This window comes from Eubalaena glacialis, chromosome 5, assembly GCF_028564815.1.
Source record: "Eubalaena glacialis isolate mEubGla1 chromosome 5, mEubGla1.1.hap2.+ XY, whole genome shotgun sequence".
NCBI classification, from domain to species: domain Eukaryota; kingdom Metazoa; phylum Chordata; class Mammalia; order Artiodactyla; family Balaenidae; genus Eubalaena; species Eubalaena glacialis.
The window spans coordinates 140,070,505-140,092,114 of NC_083720.1; the positions used below are offsets into that span (position 1 = coordinate 140,070,505).

Consider the following 21,610-nt stretch of genomic DNA (forward strand, 5'->3'; position numbering starts at 1 on the left):
AAATCACCCCAGAACTTGGTAGCTGAACTCAACAAGCTTGTCTTTGTTTTTGTTTGTAATTTCTTGCTCGTGGGTCATTGGGTTTGCTACAACTCAGTTAAGCTGAGCTGGATGCAGGCACCAGGCTCCAGGCTACACATCTCTTCGTGGGTCTTTCATTCACTCTGAGTGCTGGCTGCCTGGGAAATGTTCTTCTCATGACGAGTGGCAGGAGCACATCAAAATGAGTAGAAGTATCCAACGGAAGGAACCGGCACTCTGTAGCATCTGCCCACATTCACTGGCAAAAGCCAGTCCCATGGCTAAGCTGCCATCAGTGAGGCAGAGAAGTCCATCCCACTGTGGTGGGTGGGACTTCAAAGGCAAAAGGCAAATCTATTAACAGAGAAGGAGTAAAAATCTGGAATAATGCAATCTAGCACAATATGCTTACTCCAGAGCTCCTTTTTTAAGGACAGGAGTTCCCTGTAGTGGACTTTGAGAAAGGGGGCCTAAGACAATGAGGAATCAATGGACAGGTTTTTGGGACAGTCAAATGACAGGATTGGCATTTTATAAGGTCATTCTGGGGTGTGTGGAGACGATGGATTGGGGTGTGAGGGCAGACTAGCTACTGAGGAACTAACTACGAGAGACCACTGAAAACATGCCAATATATTGTGTGGCTGTGGCGTTGTAGATAATGGGATAGGTCTCCAAGACCCTTCAGGAGTAAAACTGGATTTTAGTAATGGAATAGGTGATATGGGAAAAAGTGAGGAAGATACTGAGAATAGCTCCAAGGTTACACTTAGAAGGTATAATTCATGTATGGAGAGCCACATCACTAATGTTATTCCTTAGATGATTATGCAAATTAAGTACTATGGACACTACAGAACATATCATAATAATGTCCTAAGTACAGACACATTACAAAGCACCTTCACACACATTTCATCTTCAGGGCACTTTATGTGTTCGTATTGTTTCTGTTTTTTATAACAAAGAAATTAAAGTGCAAAGAAGTTGCAGGAATATCTGAGCAAATAACTTAGCTAAATGGAGACTTAAATCTATATTTCCTGATTCAGAATCTTCCCACCATTCCATAAAGTATCTTATTTCTTCAATCTGTAACATGAAAAAAAACAACTGTGGTCCAGTTTGGCAGATAAATTTAAAATAAAATGAAGTATTGGAAGGGTTCTAGTCAGCAAGAAGTTATAATATCTATCCCCAGTAATATTCTAAATTACATATTCTATTAGTTTTCTTCTAATTTTTATTGGGTCTTTCATTGTTTTCTCCCTCTTATAGCAATTACAGCCTGCTACACAAATGCAGAAATCACCCTGGTATTTCTTTCTCTTCCTTTATTTCTTGTTTTTATTCTCTTTCTACTTTTCCTTTTGCCTTTCTTCCTTCCTTTGTTCCTTGCATCCTTACTTCCTCCTTTCTCTCTCTCCTTTCTCTCTTCTCAACCTTTTGTGTTATCTTTCCTTTTTTTTGTTTTATTTCTTCTTTTTTGTAAATATTATCTCTACACCTCAATTATAAAGTCCTTGAGGAGAAGATGCTATCTCAGGGCTACACACCTCCTAAATTTTCAAAAATACTCTCTAGTGGACTGAAGAATACAGTCTGTTTCATCCTTTTATTTCCCAGTATGATAGAAAACACTTCCTCCCTTTTACTCAACTAAAAACAGAAGAATGACTTTCCATCTACTTACAATTCTCTAAATAAACTGTCATCTTCTGTCTTCATGTCTTTCTCTTTGTGCCTTCCTCTTGTCCTTTCTCTCCAATAGAATTGTCTCCAACATAGATGATCCAGCCAGCATTCACAACACCCTTTTCCTTATTCACTACACATGACTGGTCTAGGAGGGTCATTTGACAGGCCATTGAGAAAATGCAAACTTCTTAGGCTGAAAAGTTCCAGAAATGTGATTTGGAAGGCAGCTATGCTGGCTGTATCCCTTAGGGCCTGTTGTTCCTTCTTCTTCCTGCCTGGGAAGTGGACCATGATGCCTGGAGGCGGAAAAGCCGTCAAGAAACTGTGAGAATGTAAGTCACACATTGTGGAACACGGAGCCAAGCCATGAAAAGAGCATAACTGAGCTGCTTTTAGTCCAAAGTGGCCCTGAAGTGCCCACTCCCAGATTTCTTATTGTTTGAGATGAATACACCTTTTGTGTTAAGCTTATCATTACTGATACACAAGTGCTTAAGTCTTCCTTCTGGGTAATTTTCTTCTCAGATTCCCCTAGTTAAGATTTTCTCATATCTTTATATTTCCACCTTATTTTTGTGTTTATGTGAAATCCTTTTGTTTATTCATCTATATTATCTGTTAGACTGTAAACCCTTGGTGCACAAGGACACTTACTGATGAGTATTCTTTGCCAGGGATCCTGGAATGGAGCCTCAATGTAACAGGGGCTGAGTGAAAGTTTTCTGAATTGAATTGAATTGAGTTGACTTGAACTTAATTGAATTGCTTTGAACTGAATGGAACTGAATTGAATAGTACTCAATTTTCCCAATTAATGGAAAAAGCAATCTACTAGGAGCTGTCCTTCAGCTCTTCATTTGGTGCAGTGATGTGTTATGGCACAAAACTCAAGCTTGAAGAACTCATTCTCCCCTTCCACACCACAGAATAGGCAGTTATTTTGTCTGCCCTACATCCATTTTCTTGGCATCTGTTCTTTCATATTAATTATTCCTTCTCAGTATATTGATTTTCCTCTTGGGGAACCCCTTCTCCCTGCTGTCAATCCAAGTTTCCAGGTCCCAAAAATTGGCACATGATCCAGGCCTTGCCACTCAGTATATTCTAATCACTTGGCCACGGTGATTGGCTCAGGTTTGGGTATGTATCCCATGATAGGCCAGGGTCATGATTCTGGTATTTTGTCCGCTTGATGGGAATGAGAGTGCTCTTTTTGCTGAGACTGATAATGCTAAAGACACTATAAACCTGGAGCTGCCAGACATCCCAGTGTGGACACCATGGGTTTGTGAATGAAGCCAAAACAGAGGAGAGCAGAACTAAGAGACTAGGGGGAACTGGGGAGGGACTAAGTCCTATGAGTGGTGGTATTTAAGTTCTTGGATCTAGAACATGATCCCTGAAATCAGATTGGGCAAAGTTACTTAAGCCCTCTGTTTCCTCATGTATAAAATGGAGATAATAATAGTACTTTAATTTAATCTTCATTTTGAGGATTAAATGAGATAGGACATGTAAAAAGCCTAGCACAGTGCCTGACACACAGTGTGTGACCAATAAACACTAGTCATTATTAACGTAGATATTTTTATCTATGTCTTTTGAGTTATGTACAGCAATAAATTATCTTTTTTGCTTAAGGTGGTTTGAGTTGGGTTGCCTTCACTTGCAACCTAAAGGGTCTTGTCTAATACGATTAATATAAAGCATAAAGCCCCAGAGTGTATGGGTTTATGGCAGGCCAAATTCCCTTCTGTGGGCTGAGGCAGAGAATGGGCATTGAATCAATTGAATCTGGACCATCTGGCTCTCCTCAGTTGATGTCTATCAGTAATTTTACTGGAGGCCCATGAACCCCCAACTCCTAAGTGAGTTTCCTCATCACTATCCTCTTTATATTCACTAAAATCCTCCTTCTTATATGTTGCCAGTTAATAATATCTCTGATATGATTTATTTTTAAAAATTTATAAAAAGACAAAAAATGGGGAATCAAACATATGAGATAAAATGAAAGAAAATATTTCTATAATTAAAATACATTTTCACTGTTTTTTATGTCTTAAGCCTTAAGCTGGAAACTTTTTCCATACTAGTTTAGAGTAAATAATTCTATAACTAAGCAGCCTACATGCTGATAGCATACTTTTCTATAGGTGTAGATTTCTGGAGGGATATGCAGGGATTTGCATGTTTAATTCCTATTAGCACCTGTCACTGGTGTTTATTATCCCAGAGTTAATTCTCCACTCACTGCAGCCAAGAAAAAGGAAGCCCTTGTACACGGATTTAAGTGAAGCTTTTTATTTTTCAAAATGAGATGAATTTCATGTCTGTTCCTTAAACACCTGCAGTATTCCAATCCTGAAAAAGTCACAGTTAAATTCATTTTTGTGAAAATTTGCCCCCATATGATTTTAGTCAACGACTAGAAAACCCTATTCATAATTTGAAAATTTGTCTTGGGGGAAATAAAAGAAGTTTTAATCGAGGACTTAGCTCAGTTTTAAGATCCATTGGCTCTCATTCATCCATTCAATGTTCAAGAAATGTTTATTGACCAACTATTATGAGCCAGGCAGTTTTCTAGGTTCTGGGTATAGACCAGTGAAAGTGTTAAGAAAAAAATTCCTCCCCTTGAGAAGCATACATTCTTTTGGAGAGTATTCAACAGATATACATATACCTATACACATACATATACATATACACATACATATACATATATATACATACATCTATGTATACTTGAACATAAGCATATATGTTTTTATAAAATAAGTACTATATGGAAAATCAGAGCAGGTATATGCAATTGAGGGTGATATGGTAGGTGCTATTTTAGGTAAATTGGTCAGAGAAGGAATCTCTAAGTAGTGACATCTGAGCCCAGATCTAAGTGAGGTAAGTTAGCAGTTCTAGCTCAGAGGCCTATGCAACACTGCATTCTCTCTTCCATAAAGAAAAAACTAGGCAGGATGTTGATACACAAGGCAAGTTCCATCTGCAATTACAGATTGCAGAAAAGTCACCTGTTTGGTAAAGCTGATTGATTTGCTGGTATTTTCCTGTCCTTGTTCTTGTGCACTAACTCTTCCCTCTCTTTCCCACCTCATCTCTACATACCATTTCTCAAACCATTCTCCTGCTCTCTATAAACTGAATTTCAGTATTGAACTACTTTTCCCCTTGTCTCTTACTCTTTCTTTCAAAGCATTAATTTTATGCAGTGTCTGTCATTGGGCACTTCAATAACCCAAGTAGAATTATGTAACAATTTAATTCTATTTAACTAACTAGACTTTGAGGATTCTTCTCTACTGAGCCTTTCTGGCAATCAATCAACCAATACTGACTGAGCACTAACTCTACATTGCATTCTGTGTTTGGAGCTGGGGCTGAAATGGTGAACAAGGCAAAGTTTCTGCCTTAAAGAGTTAAATTCTAGTTGGAAAAGATAACCAATAAAATTGCAAATGAATAAACAAATTTTAGATGTTAATAGAGTGAGTATACGTGAGGGTTTCTTAGTATTTAAGCTGCTGTCCTTCTTGGAAAAAATTGTAAAGACAGGTATGAAATATAAACAGAACCCAATTGATGCCATCCTCAAAATAAATGACATATTATAAGTGGCTGAGCTGCACTGTCCAACATGGTAGCCCCTAGCCATGTGGCAATTAAAATTAATTAATTACATAAAAATTCCCAATTCACACTAGTCACATTGTAAGTGCTCAATAGCCACATGTGTCTAATGACTACCATTTTGGAAAGCATAGATACAAATATGTTTCTCATTGCAGAATGTTCTGTTGGACAGCACTGGTCTAGCTAGCATGCAGCTGATGGGAATCTTTCCTCAAAAATAAGAACAGCAGCTAACAATTTTATGTGTCAGGCACTTCACATATGTTTAACTCATTTATCTCTCACAAAAACCTAGAAGATAGCTACTGCTAATAGACCCATCTTACAGATTAAGAAACTGAAGCATCAAGCTTTATTTTTCAATGTCAGTCAGCTAGTAATACGAAATGCTAAGAATTAAGCTCAGACAGTCTAACACAGGAACTTCTGATCTTCTTACCAAAATATCTTGGTATCTTGGTGTAGGGAAGCTGAAGAGGGAGAAGAAGTGATTTTAGCATGGCAGGCTATGCCTCCACAGAAGTAAGAAGTGGCCAGATTTGTCAGTGACTTTGCCAAGAATGACCTTTTCGGATCTACCAGACTCATCAAAGACAGGTCTTATTGGCTAGAGGTTTAGATGGAGGTTAACTTTGAAACTATGTAATAAAATATTTCACAGATGGAGAAACTGAGATGCAGTTCACCTGACCTGTCCAGGATAACAGAATGAGTTCGGACCACAGCCAAGATGAGACCACAAGCTTCCTGCCTGTGTGTGTGTTTATACATTGCCCCCTTGGCACCAAGAGCTTAAAATTTCTCTGATATATTATTTAATATTAGTTTAGAAATGTAATAATCTTGGGAAGTGGTTTTCTTCTTCCCGGAAGGTCAGTGTGCCAATGTGTATTGGACTTTCCATCCATCCACTTTCCTTTTGTCCAGCCTTTCCTTATTTTATCCACCCGTTCTTACACTTCCCCTTCACCATTACAACAGGGATCCACAACTTAGCTACCCAGGCAATTCTTTCCTGAGGAAAAATAAAAAATAAAAACGCACTGCAGTTTGAGTCCTTACACACACACCGTTAGGAATCTGGAAAACATGTCATAGGTTCCACCATCACTTTAAGTGAGTGTCTACAAATTTTGTTGTGCATCGTTTCTGGGAGTTTCTCCGGTATCATCTCACCACTCTTTACATACTCAACCTTGCCAGCCACCAAGGTGCACGAAAATAAAGCTCTGCTGAAGAATGAGTTTTCCTTGAGCTTTTGGTTTCTGTTCCACTACAGAGGAGTCATAGGCACCCAGAGCATAAGGCAGTCTGAGTGGCGCTGACCACCCCAAGACTGCCGCGGGCTGGGGCTCTGCAAAAACTTCATGCCTTCTGCCCGGCCCCGCAGGACTTCAGCTCGAGCCCGACCCCCCCCATCCCCACCCCCCCCCCCACCCCCGCCTAATCAACCGCAAGTCCCGGGGAGCCTGGCTCAGGCTCTGGCGGCGCCGTGGAGGAGCTGGGAGGCGGCAGACTGAGCTCCACTGGACACAGCCAAGGGGCTCGGGGCGCGCCCGCTGCGCTCTCGAAGTCCGGGTCTGGCGCACGGCGTGAGGCCGGCGCGCTCCCACGCTCCCAAGCCGCTTCGTTCCTCAGGTCGCTCTCGCCTCAGCTTCCGCAGATAAACCAACAGCCGCTCTCCACCTCCGGCTCCGGGCACGCCGCTCCCGCAGCCCTCGCTTCCCTAACGCGGGCGGGCGCGCTCCCGCCGCCTCTTACGTCCCAGCGGAGTTGGGCTGGGCCCTCCACGCCTCCTGGGCGAGCCCCTCGGCGCGCCCGTGCGCCCCGCACGCCTAGGTGACCCTCTTCGGCCACCCAGCAGCCGCAGCCGGGAAGTCTCTCCGCCCGCGTGAGAACCCCGAGACTGCAGACGGGAGCGCCTCACTGTGCACAACTCCCTCCCTCCGCTCCCTCCTCCTCTGGCTCGCTCTTCCTCTCCCTCCGCCCGCCCCCCGCCCCCCGCCCCGCGTGCCTGTGTGTGCTCGGCACAGGCGAGGGGGCCCGGGGAGCAGTCCGGGCTCGGCGCGCGGCGGAGCTGCGGCTGCTCCCGCTGCAGAGGGGAGCGGCGAGGCGGCCGCCCTGCGCCTTCCCGGACTTCCCAAGTGGGGGCAGAGCCGCCGCTCACGGAGCCGCCTGTTAGCAGGCGCAGGGGAAGCGGGACCTCCCAACTCCTCCTCGGCGCCTCCTCTCCACCCCCTGTTGGCCCCTGCCCTTGGAGAAAGTGGAGTGTGGCGCTCGGTCGTCGTTACTCCTTCAGACAGCTTCGCGGCGCACGGATTCCGCTGCTGCCCGGCGGGGCTCTCCGCAGTCGGCGCTCCTCCGTGTGTGCCTCCCCCCGGCGCACCTCTGTCGACGATGAGGAAAGGTCTGCGGGCGACAGCGGCCCGCTGCGGACTGGGGCTGGGATACGTGCTGCAGATGCTCGTGCTACCTGCCCTGGCCCTGCTCAGCGCCAGCGGCACCGGCTCGGCCGCTCAAGGTAAGGCGGTCCGCCGAGCTCCGCGCCACCTCCCTTCGCGTCTTCCTTCCCTCCTCCTTCCTCTCCTCCTCCCCACTTCCCCTGGCTTCCTTAACCCGCCTCGTCTCCCTCAACTGGAAACCACTTTAAATTCTACTTTCCCAACTAGTCAAGAAGCTTTGGTTAGGATGATTTTGAATCTGTCTTCCGAGATGGGCACGGATGGGCCCGGACGCGCGGGGTGCCGGACCCACGTCTGTCTCCGGGCATGTGTCTCTTGCGTGTCTCTTGCACTTTCTGCTGCGCCCTCACACGTTGTTGTACCTTGCGCACCGCGAGGTTTGGAGAGACTCTGGGCGCGGGTGGCTGCGTGGCCTGCAGGAGAGGCCCCGTGACGCGCAGAGGCTCCCCGCGCTGTGCCACGTCGGGGGTTGCCGGATCCTCGCTGAGTCTCTGAGCGCCACACGCCGAAGGGCGCTCCGCTACGGAAACGTGTCCGTGGCGGCCGAGGACCCGCTGGCGCCGGTGGCCCTCGGCTGCTGCTCGGGGCGCTGCGGAGACGCGCGGCGCCCCCGGACCCGCGCGCCGCAGCCCGCAGCAGGCCCCGGGGTGTGCGCGCCTCCGCCGCCCTCTTATCCTCTCCTCTCCGGCTCTCCCTCCCAGCCGGCGACGGAGAAGCGTAACCCCCCTCCCCCGGCTCTAGAGGAAACGGGCTGGTCGTTCAAACCAAAGCCGAAACTCCCCGGGGTAACCGGCCACTTTATAACTCTGACATTTTAATTTGATGCGTCTGAGCTTGAAAATAAGTGTCCGGGGCTCTGGGCAAAACCGGGATGGGGGAGAAGCTCGGCCAGGAGTTGCGGGTGGGTAAGGGAGAAGGGGAGGCCCGGGGGCTGGTTGCCTAGTTTCCCTCTCGCCCTCCGAGGGTGCGGTGATAGAGGCAAATCCCAGCCTTCCGAGCCTGGGAAGCTGGGTGGAAGGGAGACTGAGAGGAAGGAGCCCAGGCGCCCGTCTCCGGTGTCTCTCTCGGGTCGTCGGGGCCCCCAGCGCCCCCGCCACCTTCTGGCCAAGCCGAGGGCCCACCTGGGTCCTACCGCCCAGTTTTGTGGCGGTCACCGGCTCAGGGGAGAGAGCTCAGCTCTTCCTTGGGATGGGGGGCGGGGGGGGGAATGGAGGAAGCTTCTGCAGCGTTCGGAGGTAATCCAGGCATCCCATCCTCTCGGTTACCCTCGCTCCAAACTTGGAAAGCAGAGGAGGTGCGGCGATAGCCTCGACTCCCCAGAGATGCTTAGACACTCCGGAGGTTACCGACAGCATCCCCTCAGACCTGCGGAGGCGCTGGGGACCAGGGCGTTGGAGGCGGAGGGGGGCGCTGAGCGTAGGCTAGTGTGTTCCGGGTCGGGAGCTAAGTGATCAGCGAGGCTCTGCGGATTAGCCACAGCTACTTCGGGAGTAAATTGTCCTGCTGCCTCGCTAAGTAGCCACGCTCATAAATCCTTCCTTCCCTTCTTGCCAGATGCCTCCCATCCCCGAGGTTCGGCCCTGGTTTTCTCAGTCATATGTCTAAAGCTCATCTGCCTGTCCATTCTACAAAGGAGTCTCCCCTGAGAATCATAAACTTATTGCAGGTTTCTTGAAATTGGGAGTTCTCAGGACGGCTGCTGAGGGTGCTTAGAGGGGGTGTTTGTAAGTTGAAGGGAGCAACCTGATGAATTGTTGTGGAATCAACCGCGTGACTCCCTGTGGAATTCGCCTGCTGTTATTGGGCGCACAAAGGACTAAGCTATAGGGTGGGAGTGGGAGGGGGACCAGGCGGTGAGAGAACTGTTTGGGAAAAGGACAAGTTAAAGTCCCCAAAGATGCCAAATAGGAGACATAGGATCCCAGCCGAGAGCTTCCTACAGCCAAATTAAAAAGACTGGGTAGGAAAAAGGATCAGTAAAGATAATCAAACAGGAGATTGTGAGTGGATTAATATTGAAAGAAGGGAGAAGAGATGAAAAGAAAAGACGGTCAGGACAGACTGAGCGTTTGCCACTTACACTTTTTTACATCTTTTTTCATCTTATAGACCAGGCAAGCCAGAGATTGAGGATTGTACCTACTCTTCTGATCTTAAGTGGAAAAGTTAAATGTATTCTTTTGGGTGTGTGCATTTCACTGCTGTTCTTCTCCGCTTAGTATATTTTTTTTCTTTCAGTTCCTGGTGGGCAAACTAGTTATGTTTGAATCTGTGCTCTTTGAGAGACACTATTCCACCACTTTAATCTTTGTTTTCCTCCATGTTGCAGGATACCAGCTATTCCTGTGTTGTCTGTTAGGTATCAAAAATGTAGACAGCACCAAACCCTACTTTCAGCTTCTATCACTCTCACTCTATTCCATTCCCCTAGCCTGTTTACTATTGAACTACTAATACATACACTTTCTTCTCTGAGTCACACTCCTGTAATTCTCTGATAGCCAGACCTTCCTTTCCTTCTAATGTCTTCTTTCTCCTCTCTCTTCGGACTAGATCACTAGGTAAATCAAAGATGCTGTTGCTCCCTCAAGGTATGGTTTCCTTGTGCTGAGGACTTAAAGACGGGAATAAACTTTTTTTTTATGAATGGAAGTATGTATGCAGTTAAGATGAGAAAGTTAATTTAAGCACTTTACACTGTGGAAAAGGTTTTTATTCTGTTGTTGCAAAGATACTAGAAAATTGGAAGTTTTAGAAAATATGTGTCTCTTCAGAGAGAGCCAAGAAAATAACAGATGTTTAAGATAAAAAAGCAGAATGGGTGTTATTTGTGAGTGTACTTCGTTTTGGAACTGTGGTTTGAAGAAAGACAGCAGTCATTTTAAACTGGTCCTTGGGAGATTCTCTAGACTTTAGGCAACAGCTTTCTCCTTTCTGGCTATGTTCTAATTGTTTCGTTCAGGACTGCTGGGAACTCCTAGCTCCAGGGAATTTGTGGTGTTTCTGACTTTCAAGAATGAAAGATTTTACCAGGAAAAGGCAGCGTGTGTGTGGGTGTGTGTGTGGGTGTGTGTGTGTGCACGCACGTGCGCTTGATCAGTTTGCTTCAGAATTAGTGCCCTCCTGTTTTATAAATGCATTTTATTTCTGGATTTACACAGCATTGATATTCCGCTTTTCTAGCACCAACTAGTGTTATGAGTGTTAACACCACCAAACTCAGAACAGGAAATTACTGAAGATTCTAATTATATTGGGATAATTCTCTATTATTGTAAGATAATTTGTAATGTTTTTAAAACAATATACTTCTTCTGAGAAAAGAGTAAAAATTACTTTCATGCATTTATGCATATTGGTGTGGTACAAATAGACAATTGGCATGAAAGATTGAATTTCATGACAAGTATACCATGTATTTTTCTATTTTAGGAGCAGAGTAAATTCATAAATTCACATTTGGAATTTGCAGTAAGGAAAAGTAGGCTAGTTTACCTTTGTTTAGAACAATAATTTCATGTATTCTAGCTTAGGGAATACTTAAAAGGCTTCAGAGAGCAAACTTTTCAAGTACTTGCAGAGAATGAGGAACCATTAAATTGTTAACATGTATTGACTTCCTGGCCTTCTGTGTTCTGGATACTGGGATTCCAAGTTCAACAAGACAGGGTCCTAGAGCATTTCCCATTGTGGTCTGGTTGTCCTGATCAGAATACATACTGATACTTTTTGAGCAACCCCCCCCAAGGACCTGAAGGAGGCACCGTGCTCTCCTAAACAAACTCTTAGCTTGCTTAGAATTATTGTTGCGACTTAAAAATAACTGTTCTCTAATGTATGCTGGGTTCTCCAATTCGTGCAAATAGCCAGAGTGCCTTAACTGCGTTTAGCACTTTTCTGATTTAGGTCATGGCTTTGCTGGAGCAGCAGAGGGAGTCACTCTCAGAAGAAACATTAAAATTACAGGCTGCAACCACTTCAGGAAGATAATGGGGACGCTTGTGGGGTGGGGATTGAGCCAGTGCTCTTGCCTTGCTCTTTTAGCCTATGTCTTTTTTAGTTTGACTTTGGTGTTTGTGGCAGTTAAAAACAAACCTGTTCACATCCCCACGAATTAGAAATCCATTAGCTCATTTGGATAGTGTATGCTATTAGAAGTAAAGTTCTGAACAATTATTGTGCATTTATTATGTCCCACACTGTATGCTATTTGTTAGGGACACAAGAGTTGAGGAGACAGTTTCGCCCTTCGAGGAAGACTGACTTACAAGCATATAATTATAATTTACTTTCTGAAATACAACAGTGGGAATAGGTATAGTATCTTCTGGATTTAAGCATCCAATGTTAGTAAACATAGGACCAGCTAGGGTTGTAGTGTGAGTGATAGCAGGAGTTCCATGATTTCCGTGCAGAGAAACTTAAGGGTGGCAGTTTGGTTGGAAGTGGGTTGTTCTTAAAGCTGAGTTTGCATCTTACTTAGATTTAATAGATAATCGGTCTGGCTTTGGGGAGCCACATGTTAGAGACTGTTAGTGGTGTGTGCCCATCCTCCCTGTTAGTTTAGTGGTTACCGCTGCCTCATAATGCTGCCTCCACCACCTCCTAGCTGTGTGGCCATTGGTGAGTTATTTAGCATCTCCGTGCCTCAGTCTCCTCAGGTATAAGATGAGGATAAGATATACTGTAAGTCATATTAGGGTTGAATGAATTAATAAATCTAAAGTATGTAGAGCAGAATTCTTTGGCTTCCAACTCTGTAAACCATGGGCAAAGAAATCTAGACGTTAAAGAAATTAAAGGTCAATAATTTTGAACTCAGAGTAGGGGTTGCTGCAGACACTGCTTCCCCCAAAGCAACAAATGGAGCTGTCTGAGGAGACGCTCCAAAGTACTGCAAACTCCTGGACATGGCGTGGTTCTCTGAACAGCCTGTGGGAAGCTCTCTCTTTCCCTAGCCACATTTCTTCCTTTCTGCACAATCTGGGAAAATAAACCTAATACCAGTTCTAAAAATGCCATTTTAAGTCACAGCCTGTTAAGTCCTGGCTACAACCTCCACTCTTGACTTTCTATCTTTACAGTGAATATTGAAAGATAACTTTGCATAAATCCGTGAACACTTTTATGAAAAAAAAAAACATGCAAGTTCCATGTTTTCAGATAATGGTTTTGAGAAAACCAGCCCTTTATGCAAATGTGGATTGTTTTTCTTAAAAAAAAAAAAAAACACAAGTGTGTCTAAAGATCGTAATTGAATACATGATAAAACAACACAAAAAAATAGAGTAAGTCTCCTATATACCGAGTTCTGTTCCGAGAGTGCGGTCGTTAAGTCCAACAAAGTTAGCCGAGGTACCCAACTAACATAATAGGCTATATAGTACTGTAGTGTAATAGGTTTATAGTACTTTTCACACAAATAATACATAAAAAACAAACACAAAAAATAAAGAAAACGTTTTTATTTTTACAGTATGGTACCTTGAAAAGTACAGTAGTACCAGCTACATCACCGCTGCTTTTACGCTTGCTTCTGGACATCCTGGGCTTGAAATAAGGATATTGTACTACTTTACTCTATACAGTACTGTACAGTAAAGTACACAAAAGCACAACCACTTGTAGAGGATGCATGCACGTGACAGTGTACACCAGGCATGCGAATAACTTACGTGATTGGACATGCGAATGCATGTTCGCATCTTTGAAAAGTTCTCAGTTTGAAGGTTTGTATGTAGGGGGCTTACTGTATAGAAAAATAGGTTGACTTGAAGGCAAAGCAAATTCACCAGGACTTTCATATATTCAAATTATATTTGCAATAGAAAGTTTCAGCATCATAATTTAGAACAACATGAATAATCTAGATAATATATATTTTGAAAGTGTCACATTTAATTACTTCTGTTTGTTTAATGGTTATTGCTATTTTTTTCATGTTTGGTGTTTTTTTGTTTTTTTTTGTTGTTGTTTTTTTTTTGGTTGAGCTACGCAGCTTGCAGGATCTTAGTTCCCCAACCGTAACTCGGGGCCCTGGCAGTGAGAGCACTGGGTCCTAACCACTGGACAGCGAGGGAATTCCCTCATGCTTGGTATAAATGTTGTTTTCTAGCAGAATTTTAAGATAAAACTAGACATTTGTGGGAGTTTTATGTTATTTAGAGTTAAGACACATCTTTCTCTTACAGTATTTTCATTCTGCTTTTATTTTTGGATTGCCTGGTCTGCAGTTACAGAGCCCCAAATTTCTCATTCTTTTTCTTTCTTAACCTAACTCCTTAAAGCAATGTATGGCCTCTTCTTTGATTTCAGATTTTATTTGGTTTTGTTACTGCTTATATATTTGTGGAAGAGAGCTCCATGAATCTGAGACCTTGGATATTGTTCCAGTATCACTCACTTAGTTCAAGGATGTTTAAACTAGAACAGAAACTCACGGAAACTCAGTACTATGTTTTATGTGACCTTTTTGAAGTACTGTAAGTTTGCCTTGAGCAATATTAAAAGATCTACTGTCTCCTTTTTTCTAGTTTTTAAAAAGAAATCCAATAATTTAAAAATTTATAGTTTCTCTTATTTTAAATATTTATAATCTCTAAATTTGTGGAGATTTTAATTTAAAAAACTTTACAGTAATAATTTTATGAGCTAACAAGATCAAAAACAGTGTCTTTTTGTTTTCTCTTCTCTACCTGATTAGAACTCTTAGAAGAATTTCTGCCTTTTCATGATAACCCAAAACATATTGGGTTGGCCACAAAGTTCCTTCGGGTTTTCCATAACATCTTACAGAAAAACCTGAAGGAACTTTGTGGCCAACCCAATATATTCTGTTGCAAATATTTGGACTCTTTATAAACGAAATGTTAGAAAATATTGTTATAATTAAAAACGAGTTTTGGGTTGAAGTTTTAATGTGGTTTCTCACTTTGAGTATTCCTGCCCCCCAAAAAGTTGCTCCCTTAGGTTTATATAATGAGGTTTTGAAAGACACAGAGGAGTATACCTCCAGGTACTTAAAACATATCTAGCCTTCTACACATAGTGTTAAAGTTACTGTGACATTAAATTGAAGTTATAATTTGGAAAGTGAGCTGTAGCTTTGAAAATGCCAAATAGGCAGATATTTGTCCTTATGTCAGTATACCTTTTATGAGCAGTGAGCAGTGATTCAAAAGTGCTTTGTGTGGCAAAAGTATAAGCCTAACATCTGAAAACTCCAATGTTTTGGGAATACCCTCTTCTAATTAAATAACTAACCGTGTCTCATTGCCAGTGTGGTAGTGGAACGAGAGAGCGAGAGAGGAGACAGGTGAGACTTCATTTCATTGATGTGCTTGCTACAGTTCTTACTTAAAACATGAGGGCACCAAATAATCATGTTAACAGATGATACTGATTAATCAAATTTAACTCCAGAGTTACCAGTCTTATTTATTTTAAAATGTTGCGAGGATAAGGGTTTTATCTTCATTAATCATTGTCATTTGGATCCTGTGGCTAGATTCATTTCTCAGCAATTATGAGAGCCATAAAAATGCCTCCTGTAGATGAACGTGTATTATCTCTTCTTCTAACTAAGGATGTTAAACAACAGAAACTCCCTCAGCACATTTAACAAGTTTATTGATGAATGCTAACATTTCTCAGTTTTAGTCAATGTCTTAATTGATTATTTAATCATGGACTGACTGAACTCAAAAGTAACTTATTGTCTTCTCTTTTTTTCTCTGTTCAGAATAAAAACCTTATATATGAGCATTCATTTCCAGTGAAAACACATTAGTGCTTGCACATTAAAATGCATCTGTAGCCCAGTTATAAGGGTAAATATATCTATGAGTAGAAATGGATTCAAAATTCAAGAAAATTAGTGTGCCTAATATAAAATATGAAAGAGCAGTGTAGAAGTAAAGTATGCCATTTGTACAGAAAAGTAATTTTTTAAAATAGTGCATAATGTATATTCTCTTAGACAATAAAAGTTTAGTGCAATATGATAGGTCATGTGGTGTCATAATATCCTCATAAAGTACAGGCATAGTGAAATATGTTCATGTATCAGATAAAAGTAAAGGGGAACAGTTTGGGACTATTCTAGTCTCTGAATTTGCAAGTTCATTTTTTGTATTCAAATTGAATATTTTAGATGATTCTAATATCTTTTTGGAATTTCAAGAACCTAAAAAAATTACTTCAAGATCTAGATCAAAGACTACTCTTTAACAAATGGTATTCTCTAACTTTTACAGGAACAAAAAGTGACAGTCAGTGAAGAAAGTACTGTTGCTGTTTTATTATACGTGATTGTCAAAGACCTGTGTTATCCCTGATCCAAACCAAACAAATAACCAGATTACTACCACAACAAAAACTTTATGATTAGAAAGACATAGTAAATAATGGCAATTTCACTTTAAGCATTACGTCTGTGTGAAATATGTTGACATTTGAATTTAGCCTTTGCTAAGGGAAAATGATATATTTTATCTTCCATTGAATAAAGAGTTTGCCAAATATCCACATTGTAGCCACCCAGTGGAAAGAGGCAAGTTTGGCAAGCAGCAATCTTGGAGTCATTCTAAATAAAACAGTAATTACGTTACCTGTCATTTTCTTTAGCAACTTTCCTTCTTCCTTCTGTATCTCCATAAGGTGATGAGATAGTATGAGCTTTAAAATGTGTTAAGGATCAAATTCAAGGATTGAAAGAGCCTAAGACATTTTCCTCCCAGCTTACTACAGCCATCACCCACAGAGCATGCAACTTGGTGGAAAACAGAAGCCCATTTCAGAAACTGCTCTCAGAAGCTGAGGAATAACAGGCATGTTCAAATGATTTATTGCTTGTGCTATCGGAATAGAGACCTAAGATCAGTATTTCATCATAATATTATTCAACAGGCACTCTGACTTGAACCTTTATATAAATAGAGTCTTGATACACACCTACTTCAATTAACATAGCAAAAGAGTTTCTAAAGTATTTAAAAGATGTATTTTTGAAAGAAGTTACATTTGGATTTTACTTGAACCTGTTTGAGCAGGATGTACTTGTTTGAGAAATCTAGACTTAAATCAGTGGTATACTGATACACAGAGTCCTTTAAAGATCTTTATAAAATGCATTGATATTTCCTCAGCTACTCTTAAACAGTGCCATTAATAATGTCAGTGTTGTAGGTTAAATCTCACCTGTACATCAGAAATTGAAAAGCATTCTTAGGATTATATGGGAGTTGTTAGGGACAATTGTCCCAGAAAAGAATTTGCTTAAATGGAGTTTTATCTTTAATATAATTACATTTTTAGGAAATGTTGCCAATATCTTTCTCTTATATATTGATCAAAATATATGTTTATTTTTGTTATACACACACAACCCCACAGTGGAGAAAGTTAGAGCTTACTTACTATAACCTGATGAAAAAATAGAGAAGAAGGATGGCTAGAAAAAGTTTTAACAATAGATATGTTTTCCCAATAGGGATGGGGGTAATCAGTTTATTGGATTTATTAGAAATGATGATCACATGAAAGATATACATTTTTTTTAATCAAATTAAATAACTATGGAATTATTTCCTAGCAGGGTATTTCTAGGCAGACTCTTAATGGAGTGGAGAGTTACAAGGAGTAGACATATATAGTTCAGTAATTCTCTGTGCGCGTATATATATATATATATATACACACACACACACACACACACACACACACACACATATGCTTGCACAAATTGTGTGTGTGTGTGTGTGTAACTTTTTTTGTTTTAGGAGAGTTTATTTTCAAACAGCCTTGGCAGTATCCTTAAAAAACAGCAAAACCTATCAAACAAATGAAAACAAACTTTTACTAAAAGAAAATTCATAAGTAGTCATTGAATAGGGAATCAGATTTCATCACTGGTTTCTAACTGCAAAATTATATTCTTTTCTGCAAAAAGTGCCTTGTTGTCGACCAGTAGCTAAGTTGTTTACAACAGTGTACAGTAGAGATACCTCTGCCTCATTCGTGTGGTGGCTTATCTGATAGAAACAATTTCTTCCTGTCCTCCAGATGACAGAGACTGGGGTATCTCCACGTTCACTGGCTTATTTCAAACACGTGGAGAAGAACTTCTGTATTTTCCTACACAGTAGACTATAATTTTTTGACCAAAGGAGGTCAGCTATCCTGTGTGCATGAGTAAAGTTCTTCATTCACATGTGGGAACCCCCTCTTCAGGAGAGACAAAGTTTCCCCTGGTAAGCACCCTGCCTGAGGTGACCTCTTATGATCGGGCTGATTGAAGGCGAAGTTAGTTGTGTTGTTTTTCCCTGAATTCGGTGAGGATTTGAATAAATTTTTTTTATAAAAAATAAAATGGAGTTAATAAAATGGAGTTATGTTTCCAGGCTGCAGAATGTTTAATTTTCTTGGACTCCCTCAGGTGCCATACAGGTGGCTTTATTTCCAGATTTCTCCATTACATCCATTGATAACTTTATTTAAATGAATAAAGATAAAGTTAGTTGAGGGGGGAAAAGAAAGGTTGTTACTAATGAAGAATATAAAAAATTTAATTATGCATAGAAGGATAATATACTTTCTTGCTTATTTTTAATATATTAAATGCAGATTAATATATATTTACATGACACATCAATATGTAAATGTTAATTATTGCCATATGTTTCCACATCACTTGGCATTTATGAGCTAGGATTTTAAAAGATGCAATAAATTCTAATGTGCAGGGAATTGTTTCCCGTGTTCTCTGTCTTACATATCATATGTTCATGGATGATATGGGGTTTTCATAAGAAAATATGTAATACTCTGTTAAGAAGAGCAAAGTAATAATAATGTCCCACAGAGTTTTCTGACTGCAAGTCTAAATGCTCATGAGAGAGGTTTCCTGTTGAATGCTGAATTGCAAGGTTAAAAAGAGGGTCTTAAAGATAAGAGTGGATTCCACAGTCCTTGAGTTTGTTTTGCATTCAGTGACAGTCACTAAATTAGGGAAAGGAATGTTCAAACAACACACTTGAGGAAAAGTGATTTTTATAGAAAGGAGCCATTTCTGCTAATAGCCAGTAACTGCACGTAACCCTGCTGACATTAAAAGTCCATTAGCTAAGCCCAGTTTAAATAGCAGCTGATGCAGTGTCAGCTAAATGTACCTTGGAATTTTTTCATATAATGCAGTAATAGCAGTTCCATAATTTTTTTCTAAAACTACATGCATTAAGTAAAACAAATGTCATCTGATAGTAGTGGCAGGGCTGCTAATAAGCAGGCAGAAATTTGTGATGAAACAAAAGTAACAGTCTATATAACAAGAAGATAATAAATGGTAGTGATGGTTTTAAAAGGGAGCCTTTGAGAAAAATCATATGGAGAAGCTTAAGCTGAAATCCAGAAAGCGTTGTTTCCATAGAAGCGCATATTAATGTGTACAACTTGGAGATGCTCATTTGAAGTGAAGTGACTTTTTACTGTCAGCCTCAGAGTTTAGTATCTCAGTGTATTTTGAAACAACAGGGAGCCCTCTCCTTAGACCCTGTTATGTGTGTCAATGGCAGGGAATTGGGGAGAGGGGGTAGAAGGGGATTGAAAAAGGAAAACAGGTGAAAAGGTGAAAACAGAGATATAACTTCATGTGTGTTAATACCTTTAAGGTGATTACTATGGTACTATTTTTAAGCAATATGATTTATTAATGCTGCCTACAATGAAATCAGAGGTTGAAATGTTGATATTCTTCCCCCCTCCTGTTTTTCCATCCTTTGAATATTTCCCAGTCTCCATTTTAATCCTCTGAAAGACAGGAAGTTTTACTGCAAATTTATAGTAGAATCCAAGAATTTTGAATAACTCATCTTAAAGAATTCTGTAAGACCGTGTTCTGTAACTATGAGACCATCGTGAAGACAGTGAGGGTTGCTCAGTAATCTAGCGCGTGAGTTGACAAGAGGGCAGTAATTAATGAGTGACTGTCGTACTCACACCACTATCACGTATTACGAGAGCCTCCATGCTGAGCACCCCTCCCCATTATCAGACCAGTAGTAAAACCCTGTACAGGCAACAGTGGGGAGCTCTGCTGAAGCTTATGACCCTAATCACTTGGGTATAAGCTTCGTGCATATTTTCAGAATGGTCACTCGAATTCTCATCACACTTTCTAGTACTCAGAATTATTTGTCATTCTAACCTGAGAATTTATTTAACGTCTTACCTGAGATATCACATCTTTTGTTTATTTTTATTTTAAAGTTAACTCAGTTTTCTTTATATGATTAAAAAAATACCTCACATAACCCTGCGTTGCTTGAAAAGGGGGGAAAAAGAAAAAGAAAGGAAAAGGAAAAAAGAAGAAAAGGACTACTGTTTAATCACAATGGGGTGGCAGAGATCTCCCTTTTATGTTCACAGATTTTCATACAAGCATTTCATAATAAAATCAAGAAGTTCTCTTTGGTGTTGGTAACTGTTTTAATTCAGTTCAGGCCACCGTAAAGGCTTATTTTTGAATGAATTGGAAGCTTCTAGAGAAAGACTTTATGCAATTAAATTCCTAACCAAAATCCCATTTACTAACATATTGTATGAGGGACTGATGAATAATCTTGTCTTTAGTATGTAACTCAAACATTAATAACAGATGCAAATATGCCTCAGTTCAACCAGTGGGCTTTGATTTTTAATTCTAAACTGACTTCAGTTTTTTCAAACTAAGACATCTGTTAAAAGTGACTATTTCCCATATGTTTTTCCTTTTCTGTTGCATAAATCTATTGCAGGAAGAAAAGAGAATGCCATAATATTTGGCCGCACAGTAAATTTGTACGCATCTATGAACGAGTGTTATGAAATTGAATTATGTTGAAAATTACAAGATGATGCTAGACTGATTGAAATAAGACAATTATTACATTAGAGTTTGGAACAGTTTTTAGAAAAAAATTACCCTGCAATGTTAATATACTGTTACTTTCTTGGAAGTTTTACAATGTATCTTTTTTGGGTAAAGAATTACATTTTAAAAAATTTTGAGTGAGCACAATATATAGTTTGGTTTGGTGCTAAATTCATTCATTTATGCTTGGAAAACTTTTCTTAAAATAATCTTTAATAATGTCTATTCTTTACTGTGATTTTATGACTGTGTTTAGAATAGTGAATGGTTTAGATCACTTCTTTTTTCTTTTTTTCTGTTTAACATTTCTTTTCTTTGACTGTTAGGGAATTAAAACATATTAGATACATGCATGTATGTGTAGGTCTGATAATTTCCTGGTATAGGAAATTAATGAAAATGCATTGAAAAAAATGAATGTTTACAATCAAGAGTATTCTTGGCAACTATGCTAGGGAAATACTAATGCAGCCTTTATATAAATAAGTCTTTTGGTAAAAGTGAATAAACTGTGCTAAACTCTAAGCTTGAAAATTGCATACAAGTTTAAAATCTCTTAGCGTCACTCCACATTTGTAAGTAGAATGTCAGAATCATAATACTATTAACATCACAGAATTGTGAGAATTAACAGGGTTATCAAAAGTGAAGAATTGAGAACAGTGCCTGGCACCAGATAAGCGCTTAATGCCATTAGCGACTGTCATTGCTGTTGCTGTTGTATTTTCATTATGTAAGTCTATACACCATACAACAACTTTCACTTGGCACCATTATGAAAATAATTGAATATATCACAAGAATGAGAGGATTGCACTCAATTGGGGGTACCATCAGGTGGAAAAATATCACATGAAACAACAAAAGCATG

At 40.6% G+C, this 21,610-nt stretch overlaps 1 protein-coding gene across 1 annotated transcript in view; it reads left to right on the forward strand.

The window, feature by feature from the left end:
- Positions 1-7,767: 7,767 nt before the first annotated feature.
- Positions 7,768-21,610, forward strand: part of UNC5C (unc-5 netrin receptor C) — a 393,314-nt gene continuing 379,471 nt past the window's right edge. Inside the window, exon 1 of the mRNA XM_061191703.1 lies at positions 7,768-7,891. Within this exon, the coding sequence (XP_061047686.1) occupies positions 7,768-7,891 (124 nt within the window). The remainder of the gene's footprint in view (positions 7,892-21,610) is intronic.